At 37.2% G+C, this 23,364-nt stretch overlaps 1 protein-coding gene across 4 annotated transcripts in view; it reads right to left on the minus strand.

The window, feature by feature from the left end:
- The window catches only part of MAN2A1 (mannosidase alpha class 2A member 1), a 130,374-nt gene that overhangs the window by 94,656 nt on the left and 12,354 nt on the right, over positions 1–23,364 (minus strand). For 3 of the 4 annotated variants that reach the window (XM_067316711.1, XM_067316710.1, XM_067316713.1), the window contains exons 2-3: positions 22,025–22,285; positions 10,887–11,031 (exon numbers count right to left, since the gene is read on the minus strand). In XM_067316711.1, coding sequence (XP_067172812.1) covers positions 10,887–11,031; positions 22,025–22,285 — 406 coding nt within the window. Of the gene's footprint in view, positions 1–2,989; positions 3,016–10,886; positions 11,032–22,024; positions 22,286–23,364 lie in introns of those variants that run through there. The other variant, XM_067316712.1, reaches the window with a different exon arrangement.

Genomic DNA, 23,364 nt, shown 5'->3' on the forward strand with positions numbered 1-23,364 from the left:
ATTTTATTTCCTAAAAATACAAATATATGGAATACTAAGCATTCTAATTTGATCAGCTGAGATAACACTGTGGGGGAAACATTGTGTGTTTAACACTGTGGGGGAAAAAATGATTTCAGCAGAAATTAAATAGTTGAAGAGGAAGAAGTAAATATCCGTAAATTGATCTTTCTTGACAACTTCGTTAGGTTTCCTTCTCTCTTGCAACATAAGGATTGCAACATCTATTAACAGGACATCTTCCAAGCCCATGCTCTATTCCCAGCACGCACATCCCTCATTCTTCCTTCTATTTTCTTCTTTATCTCTCAAGTCATAAAGCACCCCATCACTTCGGTCTATGTGAAGCAACTGAACTAAGATCATCACTAACAGCACCTCTCACTTGCATCTTGAGAAGAAAACAGAGAGCCAATAATGGTAATCCCACAGACCTAGATACATAAAAACGGAGGCAAACTGAGCAGCATGTAATCAACATCACTACTGAATGCTTGTCAGCAATGATTGAGGAAAGAAAGGCATGTTGTGGTTGCATTCCCTCGTTAGAAAAGGTATCAACTTGGTGAGATGCAGAGTGAAAGAAAAGGGGAGGCTGTGAATTCAACCACATATTCAGGCTTCACAGTGCAGAGCCTTCCATGAAAATTCTTTAACCTCTTCCCCAAAACCTTCTGTAAGGAAGCAGACACATCTTCCTTCCCTGAACCTGGATGGGTTGTGTTCCTTCTGTAGATATAACTGGAAGAAGGAAGCAGATAAGCCTGTCTACTTAACACACAAGCAGCATATTCATATTCTTCCTATCAGCTCATCACGCACGAGTGTTATTGAGCGCTGCCCAAAAGGGCCTCAGTAGTTGAGTTTAAGAAAGTATCAGATACAGCAGAATAGCTTACTCAAAAGAACAAGTGATGATACCAGTCATTCCTGAAGCATCCACATTTTAAGATTTTGTGAAAGCTTCCATATAACATGAGGATTATTCTCCAGATAAATCTCCCTCTAGTGATTCCAGTCTGAGTTACCAGTTGTCCTCAGTTCTGTTCTATGGAAGCACTGCCATTCTCACCCAATGCTAGTTCACTTTTAAGACAACACATTACTAGTCTGTTTTGGAATACATTAATATTGCTTCAAGGCAAGTAGGTAAATACAAAAGATTTTAGTATACAACAATTCATTTTTAGTCTAACAAAAGAAAAAAAAAATTATATTACTGAGTATATCCCTTCTGAGTCAATATTCAGACTCTCATCTCTGGGAGTGGGGAAACGCAGGAGTGAAGTTTACCTTAGGTAAAATTGCAAAGCCAATGTAATTTGACAACATGCCCATTCTTTTCCAGCTCACATATCACAGTGTTAACCACATTTTGAATACAGAATCTTATAGTTAACAATAATCACTAGACAGTATGAGCCGAGTTTGATTTTTGGTGGCACTGATGTTTAAATTTGGCCTTTTCAAAGTAGAAGTATTCAGAAATGAAGAAGAAAAAAAGTGTCCAAATAAGGAAATAAAAAATTTTTAACACTCCTGAGGAAAAAGTGCTAGCTCAGTATCCTCTTTTAAAATTGACGTTTAGCATCTAGAAGAATCATCATACTTAATACAAGTTTTTGTACAGATAAAACAGTAAGGTCTAATTTAATATCTCAAAGTTGTATTTTCCTCCAGAAAGTTAATAAAAAAGGCATAAGATCTAGACATAAAACATACTTTTTTTAGAGGCGTGGAAACAGCATAATACAAAAAGTTGACAGCAAATTACTATTTCACAATAGTTTCAGGAAGGCTGAAGAGGGAAAAGGCAATGAACAAGCTGAATTCATTTTCCTTTTATGCTGTTTTGATCAAAACTTGTTGTGATCTCTGTCTATTTCAATGAGTGTTTTGTTATGGAAGCTTTCACTGAAAGAATTGGGATCTTAGGATGAATAAATCTTTTTCAATATTCATTTAACTTTTAACAGATGAAAGAAGTATTTCACTGATATTTATGTAAGAAGATGCACAAGTAGCAGACTGCAAATTTATAGCTTTGTCTGAAAATTTCTTCTGCAAGAGATAATGTTATCATACTTGCACACAGCTAATGGAGAATGAACTGAAACTGTGTCCTATTTTTTCTTATACAGAAATGTATCATAATAATAAAAACATTTTAGCATGTTTTTATTATCCTACTGTGTTGTAGCAATAAAAGCTAATTTACACTGAATTAGTTTTTTAAACATTGTTTACACTGGGTTATTAATCAAGTTTTTCAATAGAGAATCACAGGAAAAATAACAAAACAGTTGGTATAAAATACATTATGATGAAGGAAAAGCAGCTGTATGGTTAGAGTCTTTTTTTTTTTTTTTAACTCAATTTATTAAGCTACATAGGAAGGGTGTAACATGGGTAATACACCAAATCTTCAGAAATTCCTAGCAAATATTTATAAATGTTCACAGAATTCATTGCAAGCTATCTGAAAAAGTCCTCTGAAATTTAATTACCATGCTTCTGGTATCTTGCACTTAATCTATTTAGTTCTACATCAACAGTTCTTAACCCATTACTCACAGAGGCTGTCCAACTTTGCATGGAGCCACAATGATTTAAAAAAAAAAAAAAATAAAAAAAAATAATTTACAGTTGCTACCGTAAGTCGAATACCAAAGACTACCACCTTACATTTACCATTTCACATCTTGGTTCCTAATATCACATAAGATTTTTGTACAACTGAAGTTCATTCTTATTCTTATCCATAAACTACAAACTTATTCCAGGATGAATGAAAAGGTTCACCAGTGTATTTGGACCAGGAAACTCTGAATTCAAGTACAGTTTGTACGTGCAAAAACTAAAGTAGCTTAAAGCAGCAGTTACCAAAACTAAAAATACTGTATTAGCAAAAGAACACTTGTCAATTTAAGCCTACGCTAGAACTCTTGCCAGTATAAATAATATAAATAAGAAAAGAAAAGTTACTCACTCCTTAGTGACATTATGCAAAATGTGGAAAAACTGTGGAAACTTGATTTTTTTCCTTTTTCCCCATAGAGATTTTTATCATCAGGAGGTTTTCTGCATGTCTTCCTCTCCTCTCCATGCCCCCCGCTTTTTTTCCTTTTTAAAGTAAATTTCCTGGTAGACAGTAGACTCCAGGAATCATGCCAAAATGTCAGTGCAATCCACTGCTGTGCAAAAAACCCTGAAGCATCTCATTAACAGATTTGCCATTAGGCCTGTCTACAGTTTCCAGTCCAATTTCCTTCTTGAAGCTGTACCATCTCCTCGCACACGAGAAAGGCATTTTTCTGTCCTTCTTCATATAGTTAGGACAGAGACAGAGATACAGACAAAATTTCAGGTCAAAATCAGAAGAGGAGTCAAAAAATTAAACACAAAATAACCTAAGCAAAAGCACTTTACAATCTGATCACAAGAAGAATCACAAATCAACCCTGAAAACACGGAACCACTATTACCAATGGTGTTTGAGCAGTGCTTACAAAGCCATGCAGACGTATGTAATTTTCATTTCAGTGGTTAATTTTAAACCAAAAGACAAAAGTAGCACGCCACCCATAAATAAATAAATACGGTTCTGAATTGCCTACTACCATAAGCCACACTCCAACATTTAAGAGCAAATGTGTCCTTGAGAAGATTTCTAGTTCCTAACGAAACCTGGTTCAGTGAAGAGGCAAACCTAGTCAATGGCTAGAATACTATTACTTATTACATTAACACATTCCTTTTGTGGTTCACATCTCTTTCTTTAATTTACTTTACAGTAGCTCAAAATCAATTTCATTGGGTCCAGAATTCACAGATCAATACTGCTTCCTGCAATGAAAGGAACTTAATTTATTCATGATTTTGTTTTTATGGAAGAATTAAGTAAGACAATGTCATTTCAGCAAGCATTATAAAACTTTCTAGAAAAATACAAGAGAACTCTTTGCAACAAAAGATGTGGCACTTCAAATCTTAAAATTTTTAAGTGTACAAATGAATTATTAAAACCTTACATAATTTTTTCATAAAATTATGTCTAAAACAATACAAGATGAAAGCACTTAGCCTAATTCCTGGAAGAAGATAGCCATTAAATATATTGTCTTGATAGCCAAGAAAGTTAAACAGGATCATAAACTGAAAGAAGTTATCTTAGTTCTTCATAATTACATTCATGACCTAGGTAACATGTGCAGCCTTAACAGTAAAAATTATTCCTGATAATCATCATAATAATAAATTAATGGATATGTAAGCCCTGAGTTCTTATCTGTGTTTTGGAGAACTTCAGTGTGGTATGTGTCTAACTGACCACACACGAGCCTACAGTAATGACATTAATCCACAATAATGCAAATACCAGAAATAAATAAAATCCAAAATCCAAGGTTTAATTTACATTTTAATAAGAACAACCAGACGTGGAAAGAATTTTGAATTAGCTCCTTTGTAGATTCAGCAATAAAATAATTCCCTTAAGACAGAGAATCTATGCAACAATTTTTAATTTAGAAAGCCATGATATCATCATCCAATGTCAAAACTAACCAAGGTAAGTTAATCAGTTACTATTTTAGAAATGTTTCTGACATAAAACCTCAAAACTAATTTCACACACCAAAAAGGAAAAAAAAAAATCAGTAGAGACAAATTACCCAGTGGTTAATGGCTCATTGGCCAATAATGTGAAAAGAAAACCTCTAGAAACATGATGTCTCTGAGATAAGGTTACCCCAGAAATAAAACTAAAAGCAGTCTCCCAAGATAGTTATTTTCCATTTTTCTATGTGACATAGGATAAACCAGAATAAGAGAGAAAGCCACCTGGAACATGACTGTGTTGCAGCAATTGTTCCGATACAATAGAAGACAAATAAAATATGAGCCCTTACTCCCCCCCCAAATTCTCCCAAATAATGTCATTTAGCTTGATATTTACTTTTCCAAAGGCATACTTAAACTGGTAGATCTCTGCTCAATAGACCAGGAGAATCGTTCCATAAGGTATCTACCACAATGTAACTTTATAAGCATAGCTAAGCGCTCAAATGAGCACTTGACCAGAAACAAAATCTGTAATAAAACAATAAATGCTTCAAAAATTCTCATTAGACTTCTTACATGTTAGGCTTACACAGTGCAAGGTCAACTTCTGGTTTGTACAAGTGAAGCCTGCTTTTCTCATAACTAAGATGGGAAGAAAATTTGTACTGATCAGGAATTTATTTCTTGCTGTTTATAAGGAGAAAAACAAATTCTAGACACAAAGATACAGTGATTGTGTTTTAATCTTCCTACAAAATGCAACATGACTATACTAATCAGTGAACTTTCAATTTCATGGTCTATAATCTGAAACTATCTAAAGGTAAAGCTCTCAGTTTTAATTCAACTAACATTTTTCACTTCTGTTACGGCTTTATACTATCCTATTCTTACATTCAATCAGAATTTTACAGTTGGTCAGGACAATAGTCTAAATTATTAGTGGTCCATTGAACCAAACGTGAAGAAACCAAAGAAATCATTTGAAAATCATACCTAGATCTGGCCAACAGAAAACAAACCTGAAACTCCACAGTGTATTAACAGTATCAAACTTTTATGCTTAATTTTTCTTTTATCTCAACACTACAATTAACTTCTTAAGGCTATACAGATTTCCACCTGAAAAATGGAGATGGCTTTAAATAATAAAAAGGGGCTAATGTAAGTGTTAGCATAGTAATGTTACCCATGTTATAGATAATTCATGAAGTTTTTAAAGTAGTATTTAGACCTGTTGTGCACATAGGTACATTTTCACATACATTTTTACTAGGACAGAAATTTCTGGGGGGGGGAAAAAGCCTATTTTAGTCTCTTTCAAGTCCACTTAAGAGCTGCTTGTACTACATCTGTAACAATCACATCCAGGAATAGAATCTGATCTAGTACAAACTCACCTTAGAACATCCACAAATCAAAATTCTTAAATAAATAATTAAATGAAAAGATATTACCAAAATCACCATTTCCAGCTAAGAGCAATAAATGCCAGGGGGCCTGGCCAGTAATCTTTGAAGTCTTTTGACCCCTATGGTCATAAATGAGTATCATCCTTCAAATCCAGTTGTGCTGGCTGACAGTATTACTGTCCCCAAGCAGAGTTCTCTCCTTGGGAGTTCAGCTGCCTAATCCACCTCAGGCAAAGTCACATGAAACAGCTGTTGAAGCACATAAGAGGTGACATAAGGACTTTGCCAGCACAGCAGGTTATATGATCATTCCTTAATCTGCTCAGGAAGGAATGCCACCATCTATGGTGGCAATAACCTCAACCAGCACAGTCATTTGTAAAGTGAACATCTATGTGTGGCTTGAGATTAATTTGCACTGAGTCATTCCCCAGGCCCAAATGGGAGACGCTAGTGAGGTGATCTAATCCTCATTAATTGTCAGAAACTGAAGATGACAATGATGGCTGCCACTGACCTAAAATGTAAGAGCGAACCATTCTCGTACCTATTTTCCCAATACACAGCCACTGAAGGAAGGAGCACAGAGACCCCAAGTTCTGAATGAATTTACATGGAGCCAGTTAACCCAGATTTAGCAGAATTTAGTAACAGCAAGTGCTTCAGGGTGTAAGTCACCCCCAGTAACAGAGCCTGGAACCTAAGACCACCTTCTCCCTTTTCTCACAGATTCTGTTCCAAGGCAGTTTTTCACCTTTGAGCTCCAGATATTCACTAGCATAACTGGTTAAATGAAAAATTAAAGAGAAAGTAGTCTCAAAAATAAAAAAAATAGAATGAGAACTTAAGGTTTTTAGAGCTAAGAAAGTTGCATCTTTACCAGCCCCATTAACTGGTAAATATATTTCCTATACAGAGTTACACCATAGGTTCATTACGCCTTAAGTTCTTTTGCTGAAAGACATCACCATCACATCATGCCTTTTAATCCTCAGTTTTCCTTTATCACAGAAACAAAAAACATCCCCCAAAAATGGGAAAGGAAGAATGTAATCCATAGCTATACAAGAGATTTCAAACCTTTGTTACAGGCAAATATTTTCCTTTTTTGAAGTGCTTATTAACATGCACTTTCATGCTGCAGGCAATTCCAAACAAGTGTCCTTACCAAAAGCAGTACCAAGTCTGGAGATTTCTGATAATACTGTTTATAAAGGCAAGTGATAACCAGTCTTGCATGATCACCTTTGGTGATGGAAGGAGTTACCTTTACCAGGTTTATAGCTTAGTTTGACAATTTTGTATCAACTGAGGAGTCTGAACAAGCTGTAAAACATTTAGACTGTGTGCACAAGGAGATGAAGAGTTCTTGAAGATTTTACTTACTGCATGTGGAAGGACAGATATAATTTTATATTATAATGCATGAAGCACTTAGATATTAGGGAAGATGACATTGGAAAGCAAAACAGGACACCTGTAAGAAAGTCAGCTATCAAAAATGAAAGACTTCTGTGACTTCAGCTGAGACTTTGGGCAAAACCTTGGGGATAAACTATACAGAAACAATACTGCAACAGAAAGAAGAGAAATGGGTCTGTCATAAATTCACAGAATTTCCTCAAAACTTATTATTGAAGGGACAGGCGCACAGAGGACTGCTTTCAGAGAGCTGGAAGAACAAGTGACTCCCTCCAAAACAGAAATGTGAATGCTAGTAAAAGTCCATCTCTCAAAGTTCATTATGGGCCAGGAACCCAGAGTTTGGAAGTGGGACAGAGCACAGCTTGAGAGGGCAGAGGAAGAGCAGATCAAACCTCATTAAATGGAACTCTCCAATTCACAAAGAGACATTACTTTGATGTTAAACTAAGAGGTGGACAGACATGTTGCAAACATACTTCCTGGGTAAGTACAGGAAATTCCACAACTGATAACACAAAGTAAAAAAGGAAAAGGGGTTGGTGTGGCTACGTTAGATCACGTTAAGACTGGTATCTATGCCTTACCTGTCTTCAAAGTTGAATAGCTTTCATTACTCAAAAACATTTTGTATACAGAGCAGCGACCCAAACCTGACACAGTGGAGTGTGATATACACAGAGAGAAGAAATTTCTTTGGACCTGGAGAAAATCCTTGTCATCCTCTGACCTTCCAAAAGGAGGCATAGTATCTCAAATGTCATGGCAAATACACAGCGAAGCTCAAAGCTTCTGCATCAAGGTGGCTCAGGAATTACATCCTAATTTGGAGGCTAACAAAAGATATGCCCTTCTTCCCAACACTTCCACTACTTTGAGGATCCTTTCCTCAAATGCTTTGAAGAGCATTACAGAACTATTTAGTCTGTTAACCCCAAAGACACATATCTAAATGTTTGGAGGCTCTGAAGGAGCCTTATCCTGCATACCTGCTTCTTAAGAAATAGGACTAAAGTAGCTTTTGCAAGTTCAGATGGGCCAACAGCAACCTCAGGACAAACTTGCTAGGCATATGCTGAGGGAGAACATGCAATTTGTAGTAACAGAGTAGAGTATCTTCTGAAGTAATCTTGGTGTGGAAAGCGGTCCAATAATTGCAACACTCACATTTTGTAGAATGTGAGCGCTCACTGGGCCACTTTCGGTAAGCAGAACTGGTGCTGCAGAATGAACCAAACACCAGGTTAAAGCACCTGATGCCAATGCTCATCAGATGACAAAGATGTTAGTTTGTGGAAACATACTGCAGTTGTTTGCCTGATTATAGAAGACAGGACAGGGACCTGCAGATGTGAAGAAGAAAGGGGAAGGTCGGAGGTCAGAAAGCTAAAGGTTAGATCCAGAGAGTCCTCACAGAATGGCAATAAGAAAGTGGTCAATTCTGTGAGGAGCATCAATAAAAGAGGCAGGGCTGCACAGGAGGAATTAACCCAATATATTCTACTTCAGACTACAATTACAGAAAGAATGTCCAAAAAGCATAGGAAAAGATTACTAAGAATCTTTAGAAAAAGAACCAGGGGATATGTAAAGAAGGGTTTGTAAGCCTGACTTGTTAACTATTCTTTTATGGGACACACAGGAGTTGTCAGAACAGCAGTCTGTCTCCTTTAGAGAAAGGGGAAGAGGGCTACCTCTACTGGCAATGCCTAGGCCTGAAACATCTAGCTCAGACTTGCATTTGTGAAGCCACAGTGTCGGTTATAATTCCTAGAGCAGGAAGAGGAGAGAAGCTACTGTTTTGATACACCACACTAGACCCACTCATGAAACAGCAAGCTTACTGTCAGACTTAGAGGGGACCTACTGATTACATTTGGAAAAGGTTACTGAAACTAACAGTCTGAAAGTCATTATCGGGGACAAAAGTAGTCTCTACTGATCTACTGAAAATGTGGCTAGGAACACAAAGCTTAAAAATGCAGACTGTTAGTCTTCATAAGCATATAGACTGCTCCTGAAGACAAATCAGTGCTAGAACACTGGGCCCCTGATAAACTTTATGACCTCAGTGGACTCCGGGAAGCGTTACGCAAAGTTCTTCTCAGCTTCCCTCACACCTTCCTCTTACCATTCCTGAGCTTAACATTGCCTTAGAGCCACCTCAGCCTGCACTGGGCAGAGGTTTTGTTCAATCCAGCTTAAGTCACCTCCAGAGGGGTGAGGTGACACTAGGCAACTGGCCCCTAGCTAGATGCCCCTCTCAGACACACACACCCAAATTACAGGACGATCCTACCAACTTCCCCGAACGATTGGTAAGCTCCACACCCCTTTTTAAGGAGAATTGAAAGACTTCAAGTGCTGTACATTCCTTTAGGATGGTTTCAGACTCATTGAATAACTGTACTGAACATGGCTTCTCTCTGGGGAAGTTTTTAGGAGCACAACAGGAGAGGGAATAAATGAATACACAGTTCAACAAAAGACAGAGCAGAGTTTATACTTTATTTTCTCTGTTTATTCTACTAGACTTATGCTTTGTTATTTTAACTGTCATAACTGAATAATTCAATCCCTCCAGATTCTAGTGTTCATCTTCTGTTTTTCTGAGGTATCTAATACTTTCAAAATCACTTATGTTCAGACTACCATATCTTACTTCAGTCAGATGCATAGCACTTCAAATAGCAGTACAATTTAAATTGTTAGAGCATGCCACACAGTAGGAAAGTTTAAAATCACTGAAATTGTGGCTTTCCACGATAACATGCAGCTTCACCAACTTCTCATGGCCAGACTACACAACTTAGCAGCACTCTGCTACAGCAGTATAATTCACTGGTTTGTGGTGTATTTTAGTCACGTTAAAATATTATACAACCATTTTTAAATGAAGTGACACTTTCCCATTTAATATATTACACAGTAAAAATCCCCTTGAGAGGATGAAGTGGAATTATGCAAGCATATCTAGACTTCCACTTAAATTTATATTATCCCACTGTAGGTTTTTTCTTTTGGAAAATGGGGAGAAGGAAGGCAAGCAGGAGAGGGGAGAGAAGAAAAACAGTGTTAAGAGTCGAAAAACCTCAGATTTGTCATTTTCACCTTTTCCAAAAAGTGCACCCTAACACAGGCTGAGGGTTAAATATCTAAATCTAAAAAGTCAAAATAAGAACAGACTATATTTAATACAGCAGTGAACAAACTACCTGGGCTTAACAGCAGGATACATACACACTGTATTACTTTCTAATAGCAGCACTAAAGTTCTACTCTAATTAATACACACATACAGCTTTTATTGTAACAGTTATCCCTTGAAGTCAATGGAACTTAAATTATGTATCTGCTTAACTGCTTTGCTAGACTTAAGCCTAACACACTAAGTAGCAGATTTCAGAAAAACCCACATCTTAACAGAGATGGCATTATATATTTAATTCAAGCCTCTAGATATCCAAATCGATATGGTTAAAATATTACCTGGGTCATTATGTGAGTGAGGCACAACAAAAACTTGAAGCGGTTCACTGTCCCATTCATTTTCATTGTATGTGATATCAAATCCTTGTTTCCAAACACCACCATCTGGATTATCGAAAGGAAGAATGTCATAGACATCCAACATCTAAAAAGGGTAAAAGGAATATACAACATAAATTCACACACACAAAAAAAGTCTGCCATTAAAACCAAAGATGTTTTCATCAAAATCCAGTAATAATACTGGATCAGCTTGTTCATGACACAGGGAGAGATTAATTGTCAAATGAGTAGAAAGTTGACAAATAAAAGCAAGTTTCAAGTCACACTAAGACAATCAAAGCACTAGCAAGTAGAGAAAAGCATTTGACAGGCTTCATTCTGAGGAAACTATAGACTAAAATTGACTAGATAAAGAGTCAGAAAGAGACCTGAAAGAAGCAACCAAAAGGATGACAGCTCACAATGGCATTGGGGGACTGGAGCTTACACAGGGAGAGCAGTATAAAAAAATTGGAGAATATACTAAGTAGGGAAATGCGAGAAAGGAAGAGGACAAATTAAACAATCAGTAATAAAAGAGGACAACATGAGACAGATTGAGGCAAAAGTCAAAGTGACAGAAAGGAATTGAAAGAAACCAAAGAAAAAAGTTCAGAACTACAATCAACTGCTATGATAAAGCTCCTTTTATAGCTACTGCTGCCCAGTATATTATTTACTCAAGGAAAGATATATTTCATTTGTGTATGCAAATAATAAGCTTACAGGTAAATAAAATAACTCTGGAGTAACAATAACAAGTGCCTGTGAAGCTTATATACCAACAGATAGCTTCAAAGAGATTCTTCTAATGTACGTTTAGAACAAAGTTACCATATCCAACTTTCTTTTTTGGTAAGGCTTTGCCTTCTTTCCTAAAAATATACTGAATTTCCCAGAAAAAAAAATTATGAACGGGGCAGCTTTTTACTTTCTAGCCAGTTTTTAAAATATAGTCCTCTTGAACACTTTTAAAATTTACTTCCTATTTTTGAATCATGTGAACACATTTACGAAGAGCAATTTCACTTCACATGCATTTTCCTCAAATTAAAACTACCAGATAAAGACAAATCAGAAAGGTAATTTAAAACCTGAACAGAAGAAGTGGCTATAAATTCACAATGCGTAAGTGTACAGAAAACAACTATTTCTAAGACAACAGGGAAGTTCTGGAAAAAACTTTAGAAAAAGAGCAGCGAAGTTTAAAAAAAAATTCACAAAAGTAACTAGGCTTAGATGTTCATCAGCTTCAAAGCAATTTTACAATATGGTCATCTGTGATAATAGAGGACTTGGACCTAAAAGTTCATTCCAGAACTATGCACATAAGTGATGATTAAAAGTCTAAAGATATGTTCAGAAGATAAAGTGCTCGGATAATTTCAGTCCAATTTCACTACAACTGAAACACAAAGTCAATTCCCCCCCCCCAACACACACACAATTTTGGTGATTTTTACAATCCAGAAGGGGGGGGGGGGAAGGGGGGGAGCAAATGAACCACAATGGAAGTTATGAATTGTATTTTCCAATTTTAGAGCCAACTTGTATCTCAGAATGACATTGTAGAAAGGAAGATCACTGCAACTCTTCCAGCACAGTATCTCCTATATGGTCCCTAGTGCTTGAAGGTCTTTGTGCAAAACATGAGACATGAGACGTTTTGCCCAACATAGGGCATGTTCATATCAGGCCCTGATGCATACATAAAGCATTATTATAAATACAGAACATGCACAGAAGTTTCCTCCAGGCAGAGCAGACTTCTCTGAGGAAGGGGAAGGAACAAGTGGAAGAGCACCACATCTAATAGTACAGAAGACAGAAAGCAAGTGGAACATATGAGGATATAAAAGAAGGAGGAAAAGCAGCTTTCTTCTCTGGGGCTAACAAATAAACTTAAAGATTGAAATTACTCATGAATCCTCAAAGCAGCACAGAATTTCACCTAGTAATTAATCAAGGATTACATTTCATAGAAGAGATGCAAGCTCTGGAAACATGGGATCCAATAAAAACTATGAAAAAAATGTAATAGTATCAGACACTTGCAATGCCAAGTTGAAGATAATATTGCTAAAAAAACAGTCCCAACAAGATCAAGGTAAATTTACCCAGGAGACTAGACAGAACATTTAAAAATTCCCACAAAGTTAAATACTTATTTTGGTGTTCTTCAGTGCCAGAAAGGACAGAAAAGAATCTGTGTACACTCATTTTAGGTCCTTCATTGGAAGCTGATATTTTCTAAAACGCAGTGTGTGAGACTGTCAACGTAAACAGATCACTTAATCATGCATCAGTAATCATGCTTACTGCAGTCATCAGGTACAAAATTTCCCATTTGCTGTGCAAAGTTTGGAAAAAACTTTGAGAAAAAAAAAATTTAGTGATGTCTTGGACAGTATCTGCTGAAACTAAGGTAAAGTGTATTTCCAAGCAAGAATATGTATTGGGTGAATAGGAGAAAGGATCCTCTGTTACTGAAGTTGGAGCCTATTTTATTGACTTCCACAGCCCTGCAGCTTCCATTTAAGGTACTGGAAGCAAGACAGGAGAGAGAGAGAGCCCTTAGCTGAAGAAGTCAATACATCAGAGCATTCAGTGACTACTTGAGAAACTAAGCTTAAAAAGTAAAGGAGACAAAGTTTGCAAAAATTACATCAGAACGTTCCTCCTCTCACTAGGAAAGCAAGAACAACTGTGCATTTACAACATGTCTCATCTATAAATTGGTATGTCAGCAAGAAGGACAGGATGGCCCAAGCACAATAAATCTAGATGCTGCTAGGACAAAAGAATTTTCAGTTTCTAAAAGTTTTGGATATTGTGCTTTTGTGCCATAAGCACAAGGTGCATATAAACAACCAATTCAAAAAAAAAAAAAAAATTTACATTGTATGGTATGTTTTCACATGATCATATTGTCACACAAAAATACAGCAGTAATTGTAAAAAGGTCAAAACCTTCAAGTTTAACATACCCACTCTGTTATTAAGTAGTTTCTTCCACATGCCAGTGTTGAAAGCAGTGGTTAGTTACCCTGAGCCAACCATCAGCCAGTTCCTTTAAATAGAAAAATTGGGGCTTTAACTTTTATCAAGCTGTGAAGCATTTTCTACATTTTCTCTTTTTGTGCCTTGGGCTTTCAGATCATGGGCTTTTTAGAAGTCTTTTTATTCAGTATTCTCAAAACACAGATTAGATGCAGGTATTTCTCATCTGTTTTATTTGCACAATTGGGGTGCATAGCTGATCCCAACTTTTTCCCTTATCATTTCATTCAGAATAGCTGACAAAAACATCAGTTTCAAAAGTTGTCTTCTGATATACTCAAATCATCTGAGGTAAAAATGGGGGGGCGGGGGGGGGAAAGGCAATCAAACAATCAAACCATGGATTTAACTGCCCAAAACAGTGGCAATCGTATGACATTTACTGGATGTTCTCAAAAGTGGAACAAAATAAAAAACAGCAGTTAGGAAAGAGTCTTACTCTTTCAGTAGACTCCTATAACCAATCCTATAACTTAAAATCTAAAAGGACAGCATTTTTCATGAATGAGGAAAAGAAATTATTAGGCAAGCTGTTGGAATTGCCAGTTTTCACATGTTTGAAAAAGCAAGTCAGCTAGCCATTGAATTTGATCTCCATCTTGGGAGAAAATCTGAACAACAGGAAGGCAGGTGATTGGTAGAAATGTAATTTAAACATTTAAGGCATGCAGTTTGTTTACAAAAAGATTGTACATGCAAATAATTGCAAGTGGGGAATGAGAAAGAAGAAGAATTTATGGAGAAAAAGCAATCTGAGGTGGTAGTATAGGAGAGGGAGCAGTACAAGAAATAAGTGCACGGTATTATGTACTTCTCAATCAAATGTACAATGATTGTTTATTAAGGTCCCCTCTAGAAATGTCTTAAACTCTCCTCCCCCACCACCCCAATATAGCCTTGGATCTCCTGCACTCCATTTCAGGTAAAAAGCGGACCTATTCCCTGTTATCTCTGCATCTCAGAGTCTGTAACCTGATCTACTCATTTGAAGGTACATAACTTCTGTACTAACCCAGCTGTGCAAATATCTGAAAAAGCTTGTCTTATTGTACAATCAGTAGAAAAATACTATGCTAAAGGCATAAGCCAAATATACGCTTCTGAAACTGGAATAAGGAATTGTGCAACAAGCATGTGCTTTCACTGCAAATTCCTACACCCTCATATTCAAAGGGGCAAAGATGAGCACATCCACTGAGATAAATTCTCCTCTTCTGAGCAATTCTCTCAAAAAATTCTGCTGCAAGACGTTCCCTCACATAAGAAAAAAACTCAAATGGACCACTGTACAAAGGTCTGAAACACCATTTTACATAAAGGTTGGCTTCACTGAAGAATAATGATGAGGTTCAATGACATGGCATGAGACAACTGTAGTAACTCACCACTTCCAAAAAAGGAGAAAGGTACTGTTTCACCCCAATTCCACCTCTTACCTGATGCCAGCTCGCGTGTCCCCCAAGACATCTCTGAGTTAATTCACATTATTAATTCACAAAAAAAAAAAAGTAATCCATGAAAAAAGAAATTCTACAGGGTTAGTAAACTGAATTAGCTCATGGAGCAGTCTGACAAGTGCTAGAGTTGAAGCTGAATCAAGTATATGTTGAGTGGAAGAAGGAACAAACTAGGAAGGTTATGTGTAGAATTGACATGCAGCTCCTGTCACTCCAAAAGCTATTTCAGTAACAGATACCCAACAACTGAGGGCACCAGACATAATAGGAGCTGTTTTTCATGTGCTACTCTCTTCTAAAATGGTTTGAAATGGATAAAGAAAGAAAGGTGAGCTGCTAGTGACAGCAGGGCTTAGATGTTGCAGACAATGAAGAAAAGGAAAACTAGCTTTACTGTAACTTCAAGCATTTGAGAAATCATTAAAAAAAAAAAAGCAGGAAGTTTTAATACACCAGCTCCTCTGATTTCTTGAGCTGACCATGTTAGCAATAGTACACTCCCCAGATATTTCAACTTAAACATAATTCCAATAAAACCAATGTAAAAAAGCACTCAGGAATTTTCTAACACTCTCTCCAAAGTAGTATCTCAGTGGAAAACCATGTTAGAATATAGTTGTACACCTGACAACTAACTTTCTTCAACAGACATTTCGCTTCCATAAAGACAGCCTACCGGAGTCAGTTAAGACATAAACACAGAGGAGTTAAAATTTTCTGATGGTAGCTGATTTCCTTTAAACCAGGAAACCTGAGAAAAACACAAACATCTGAAAGCCTAAAGATATTGAGGCCTTTAGCTTAAGATACAAAGAAAAGCAAGCAACATTACATTACAGTACAGGCCATTGTAATCCTAATGCTGATCCTAGCAATGCCCCAGTTGGGCTTATAATGTACATACACTAAATATCTACAACCTGTACCAGATCATCTTGTCAAGTCACAGCTGTGCCAGGACTGCTTCCACCTTAGGACAATATTCCTCACATACAGGTGCAATACTTTCTGTATTGCCAGTTCAAGAGTGACAAAGAAGGGCTGTATGGAAATTAGCATAATTGCATGTTTTCCTGCTTTTTTAAATTTTGATTTTGAAGACCAATAATTATTAAACGAAATGCCAGTTTCTGAAGAAAATGAAGTGCATACTCTGCAAATCTGCCAGTTACCAATGAGTGACCTTAAGACTGATAAACTCTTCTGTGCCCTGGTGAAAAAGGACACAGAAAAGGCAAAGGTACTGAATATCTCCTTCACCTCAGTTTTTACTGGTAAGACCGGTCATAAGGAATGCAAGCCCCTGAGATCAGAGGGAAGTCTGGAGCAAAGAAGACTTATCCGTGCTGCAGAAGGATCAGGTTAGGGAACACTTAAGCAAACTGGACATAAACTAGTCCATGCACCCTGATGAGACAAACCCATGAGTGACAAGGGAGCTGGCTGATGTCATTGCAAGACATGGGTTATCTTTGAACGGTCATGACAATCAGAGAGGTGCCTGAGGACTGGAAGAAAAAAAAAAAAAAGTCATCCCTATCTTTAAGAAGGGCAAGAAGGAGGATTGGGGAATTACTAGGCCAGTCAGTCTCACCTCAATCCCTGGAAAGGTGATGGAGCAGCTAATCCTGCATACTATTTCCAGACATGTGAAGGATAGGAGGATGGCTGGGAGTAGTCAGCATGAATTTACAGTGGAGAAATCGTGCTTTACCAACCTGACAGCCTTCTACAATGAGATGACTGGCTTTGTGGATGACGGGAGAACAGTAGATGTTTTGTTACCTTGACTTCAGTAAGGCTTTTGACACCATCTCCCATAATATCCTCAGAGACAAGCTGATGAAGTACAGGCTAGATAAACTGTCAGTCAGGTGGACTGAAAACTGGTTGAACTGCCAGACTCAGAGGACTGTGATCAGCAGTACAGAGTCCAGCTGGAGGCTAGTCACTAGTGGTGTCCCCCAGGGGTTGATACTAGGGCCAACACTGTTTGACATTTTCATTAACGACCTGGATGATGGGACCAAATGCACCCTCAGCAAGTCTGCAAAAGATAGAAACTGTGAGGAGTAGCTGATACACCAGATGGTTGCACTGTTCTTCAGAGGGACCTCAACAGGCTGGCGAGATGGGCAGGGAGGAACCTCAAAGTTCAGCAAAAAGAAGTGCAAAATCCTGCACATGGGGACAAATAATGTCATGCACCAGTACAGGCTGGGGGCTGACCAGCTGAAAAGCAGCTTTGCAGAGAAGGACGTGGGGGTCCTGATAGGCAAGTTGAAAATGGGCCAGCAATGTGCCCTCGTGGCAAAGAAGGCCACCAGTATCCGGGGCTGCATTAGGCAGTGTTGATAGCAGGTTGAGGGAGGTGGTCCTGCCCCTCTACTCAGCCCTGGTAGGGCCACACCTGGAGTACTATGTCCAATTCTGGGCTCCCCAGTACAAGACAGACATGGAACTACTGGAGAAAGTCCAGGGAAGGGCCACCAAGCTGGTCAGAGGGCTGGAGCATCTCTCACACAAGGAGAGGCTGAGAGCTGGGACTGCAGTCTGAAGAAGAGCAGGCTCAGGGGGATTTTATCAATGTTTATAAATATCTGATGGGAGTGTAAAGAGAATGGGGCCAGATTCTTCTCAGCGGTGCCTAGTGACAGAAGAAGCAATGGGTACAAACTGAAAAACAAGAAATTCCATCTGAACATAAGAAAACCCTTTTTCACTGTGAGGGTGGTCAAACACTGGCACAGGCTGCCCAGAGAGGTTGTGGAGTCTCCATCCTTGGTGATATTCAAAACCAACCGGGCACAGTCCTGGGCAAGCTGCCCCCTGCTTGAGAAGGGGGGATGGACCTGATGATCTCCAGAGGTCCCTTCCAACCCCAACTATTTTGTGATTTCAACAATGAAAACACACTTATTTAAAAGCAAAAATTCATGGAACTGCACACATTCCTATGAATTTGACTCATGGATGAGATCTGAATTTCACATGCAAGGCTTTTACACGCTGGTTTCTGCAGACTGCAAGATCTTGATTTTAATAAGTCCATGGTGTAGGTAAGTATAAGGTAACACATACTAGGGAAAAAGTGATCTAAAACCATGCTTGTATAATTTTGAGCTCAAGAGCTGGGAGTTACTACTCAGGAAAGAGATCTTGGAATCATCACTGACAGTTCTCTGAAATAACTGGTTCAGTATGAATCAGCAGCAGTTGGGGGAAAAAAAAAAAGGCCAAGAAGAAATTAGGACTCCAGAACCTCCACTGGAATTAACCCAAGCCAGATCTGGTTGAAACCACCACAGTTATGCCAAGACATCCAGAAGACAGACGTTAAATCATTTTCGTCTCTTTTATAACACCATCCCCTATAGGTACTGCTCAAGACATTAATTAGAAATTATATCTATCATTTGACCAGGTTACATGACTGCAAGTTAAGAACAGGTTCTGCGTCAGTGAGAAGCAAAAGAGGTTAAAGATAAACATTTCCTTGGGCTATTTAAATTTCATTTCTAATTATAAAATACTGGTATAGTATGCAAGGAAACTGTAAAAACAGAGGAGACAAACAGAAGATCCAAAAGGACACTGCCTGCCTCCTTTATGGCTGCTTAAGATGACAGTCAAATTATTACAAGCTTTTCAATAAAAACATTTGAAAACTTACCATAAACTGTCTCTCTTCTATATTGGCTAATTCTTTTTCTGTACTTAGGAACTCAAACAGTTGAGGTAAGATGAAGTCTCGGGCAAGTGCCACAAAACTTGCCCAGTGAACCCTGAACTACTACATAGAAGAAAAAAAGCACTGTTCATGCCTCTTCTGGCCACCTTTTTAAGAGTGATTTACACTCCTCTGGTTTTAAAAGTAGCAATATGAGCACATTGTTAGATGCTTCAGTAATTGAGGGGGAAAAGAGGAGACACTTCACCATACCACATTGACCTAAGAGACCCTAGAGCTCAGTATGATGGCTATTGAGGATCCTATCTTCTTTGAACACAAACTCCAGATACTCTTCAAACTACTGACCTACAGAAATGTCAGGTCATGTCTATATTAGAGCCAGAGCTCCTCATTATGTTGATTTTACTACCTAGCTTCCTTTGAGTATGACATTTTCATCTTTTGAAAATGGTATACATTAGGCTTCTATTTAATTTGAACAATATCAATTCCCAATCCAACATAACATCCTTCCTACGAACAAATGCCACATGTAACATAGTATCATTTCTTGTTTTACAACTCCTTCATGGAAAAGAAAAAGAATCTATCAGTTAGCTTATCCAAGAATTTTTTGGCTCTGATGTTACTAGTAACTTTTTTCCTCCAACTTACGCATAGAAAATGTCTCTCAAAGTAACAAGTCCTGGTAATATTTCTCACTGAAATACTACCAAGGTTCTTTAATGGATATTTGGATCCAATCTTGCAATGGTCTCTACACTGTGGGAAAATGTAATAATAGATTCCCTGAATTTATTCAGTAAAGCCTCTTTTACCTTCATTCTCCAAAGTGACTTTTATCCAAACACATTGTCTCACTTATATGATCCCTTATTTCTTTCTAGTTTCTCACCTAATTCTCATACACCCACTCTAAAGAAACAGGGAAAAAGGAAGGTCAAAATTTGTAGTTATAAGTTAGTGTTTGTGAATAGCAGATAATTAACACTTGTTAGCTGTTTAAGAATTTGTAAATTTGGAATCAGTATACATTTTTTTAATTAATGTCCTTTAAACAATCTACTCAGAACTTCCCTGTCTTTATAAAAGACCTAAAAAAATAAGTTGACTGAGCTTGCAGAAGACATCAGCCTTGGTGAAGTGTTAAATAGTGAAGCTATATTCAAACACAGTAATTTAGATCAGTTAGTTAAGTTGCTGTTAGAAGAATTCTACAAAAGTCATGGGCTTAGATTCCATAACCAGTGTTAATCAGACATGCAGGATGAGAAATTGTACAAGTAAGCAGTACTAAAATAACTGAAGGATCATGGGGGATAACTGGATGAGCACAAGGTACTAATCCAATGACATGAAGAACATTACAATGCTCCCTTCTAGTGCAAAGCAAGGAAACATCAAGTGTGAGCAGGAAAATATTAAGAATATTACCTGCTATACTTGTTATTTACATATATTACATATGACCTTAGACATACAGAAAACAATCAAAAAGCAGCTTAGCTACTACAACCTAACAAGTCATTAACTGAGACGCTAAACAAAATGAGCTGATCAAATATATGTTCTGAAGTGCTGCAAATGTGAAGCAAACCATAAGGACAGTTTAAAGAAACATATTTTACTTTGCATTCATAATAGGCTTACAACATGTCCGGCAATTTAAACCAACAAGCTTTACTTCTAAATTCACAACAGCTCACATTTACTTCCAATTTATTTCTAGTGCACCTAAAAAGGTACATTAGCTAAAGTGGTAACAGGCTGCATGAGGGGATAACCTGTTAAAATAGAGTAACTTTAACATTTGCAATCATATGTTGACACTAACTTAACTTTTCTGCACAGAAGTCTTAATGTATGTTACAGTCAGATACTACTGCCTTTAAATAACTAGTTTCTCCATAAAAGACATACTGTATTAAGACAGTGAGAATTACCTGCCTATTCCTGAATATCTTAAAAGCATTTTAAGAGAGATATCAGACCTTACAATTGTTATAATATGAATATTTATTCATCTTGAGTCCACCATCTTCCTCCTACAGTAGAAATACATTCACTTCCAGAATGAGAGCACTGGACTTCAAAATTTAATCTCTGCTTTATAGTACTATGCATATTCATAATACTCCCACAAGATTCCCCAAAACAGTACAGATCACTAACTGAAATACTCCATTAAAATTGAATATGTAAGAGTCAATGAACTCACAAGCCTCACGAAAAAGCAAAATAAATTCAACTTGAAGTATCTGACTTTAAAAATCACCCCAGTTTATGCCAACAAGCCAACACGGTAAATGGTAAACATTCTTCATTCCTGATCCGGTCAAACCAAAGTGCCTATACTAGGATGCCAATACACAGAAGCAATTTTCAAAAGGGGACACAGTACTTGAGGTTTTTTTTTTTTTATGATTATTTCTTAAGCATGCTCTGTCAGCTCCTCAAGACCCATATACACATACATCCCTAAAGACATTTTTCTATTTCCAGCTTGTCTGAGATCAGTTTCAGAAGAATTTTGGGAGGCTGACAGAGACTGTCAGATAAAAAAATTCTTTCCAAAGAATTTCTGATCGTACTGGACAATAATCTCAGTTTAATCATTTCTTTAAAAACTGAGGAGAAGCATGCTGAAATGTCAAGTCATCATAATCACAAATTCAATTTCTATCCAGTTTAGTAAAGATAAGAAGGAAGGGTTTCACAAAATTTTCAGTTAAGCACTACAGTCACCTGAATAATTCTGTTATGTCTTAGATTACAGCAATGGTGCTTATGAGCAAAGTTTTACTACTAGTTAGATGTTTTCAGCATTATGTAAGGTAATGATAGCTAGAGCTCCAGTGAGCCTAAAAGAAAGAGGTATTGCTTACCTGTACTCCTGAAACTTGACTTCTACTTTTCGAAGCAAACAAACAATCCTCAGAATCAACTGCAAGCAAAACTGAAGCAGAAGGAAGGAGCTCAAACAGAGATCCTTGACTGAAGTTTATAGCCTCAGGATTTCTTTGACCATCCTTTACTGATTCACTTAGATTAATTACAGAATCTCGTATGTTTGAAATAATCTCATTATTTTCTGCCAACAAGCGTTCTAAATGGTCTATTTTTTCTTGCAATATTGAAAGCTGGCCCTGTAAAAAAAAAAAAAAGTTGTCAGATCAATTCTTCACATAGTTTTCTAATTTGTTTCACTGTAGTGTATCCTTACACACACAAAATTCTTTATTCTGTGTTTTGTACGAAGACAAACTATGCAAGAAATTGAATCAACACATGAAACCTTCTACTCTCAGAACAAGAGAAAGCAACAAAAGGCATTTTCTGTTATGAATTTGAATTTATAGCACAAGATCTAATCAGTGATACAGAGATATTCTTAAAAGGTCACACTGTTTCAAGTACCAATTACTCCAACTTCAACTTTTTTCATGTCCATCAAAGATTTGCAAAAATCTGATCTTCTCATTTATCATATCAGAATATCAAAGGGAAAGTCACTTTTTAGGAAGCAGCTGCATCTCATGAAATGAGATTAATAGGATGTATACATTTTATTTTTTTCCAGTACACATAAAATTATATTTCGTTATGAAACTCCACAGCTTTTAAACATATCTATATAGAATACTGAGTTTATTATATTCGTTGAAAGAGAGAGAAGAGTTAATAAAAGCATTTAACAGGGGGAAAGATCCCTTAACTGCCTAACCGTACTAGTAATCTATATAATTAGACAGTTACAAACATTAAAATAATCCTGTAAAAGACAGCTTAAACTTACAGCTCTGTCAGTCAGAAGGTCATTCCATTACTGAACAGAGAGATTTTGTGGTTGGCTCTAGTGTGCACCAGAAGAGGGAGGACAGCGAATAACATCAGTATGAAGTGAAAGAAATCAACCCATCCCAAGTTGTGGGAGGAAGATACAGACACCACAGAAAAACTTGACAGAACCTAATTACTGAACCCCTGGATCACAGGAGGTAGGATAGGAGAAGAACAAGGTATATGAAAGTGTCTGAACTCTCATGTATTCGAACCACCCCCTTCAATTGAGGAGGTGAAACTTTTCAGACATGAACGTATTAGTTTTTAGAGTCAGAGGAGGCCAGACCATTTAGTGGGTTTCTAAGGTTATTTTGGCTCAAGAGTAATTTCTTTCTTTCCTCAGACTGATTTCAATCTGACAATAATAAGAAAAGATAGAGAA

This window comes from Apteryx mantelli, chromosome Z, assembly GCF_036417845.1.
Source record: "Apteryx mantelli isolate bAptMan1 chromosome Z, bAptMan1.hap1, whole genome shotgun sequence".
In the NCBI taxonomy this organism is placed as follows: domain Eukaryota; kingdom Metazoa; phylum Chordata; class Aves; order Apterygiformes; family Apterygidae; genus Apteryx; species Apteryx mantelli.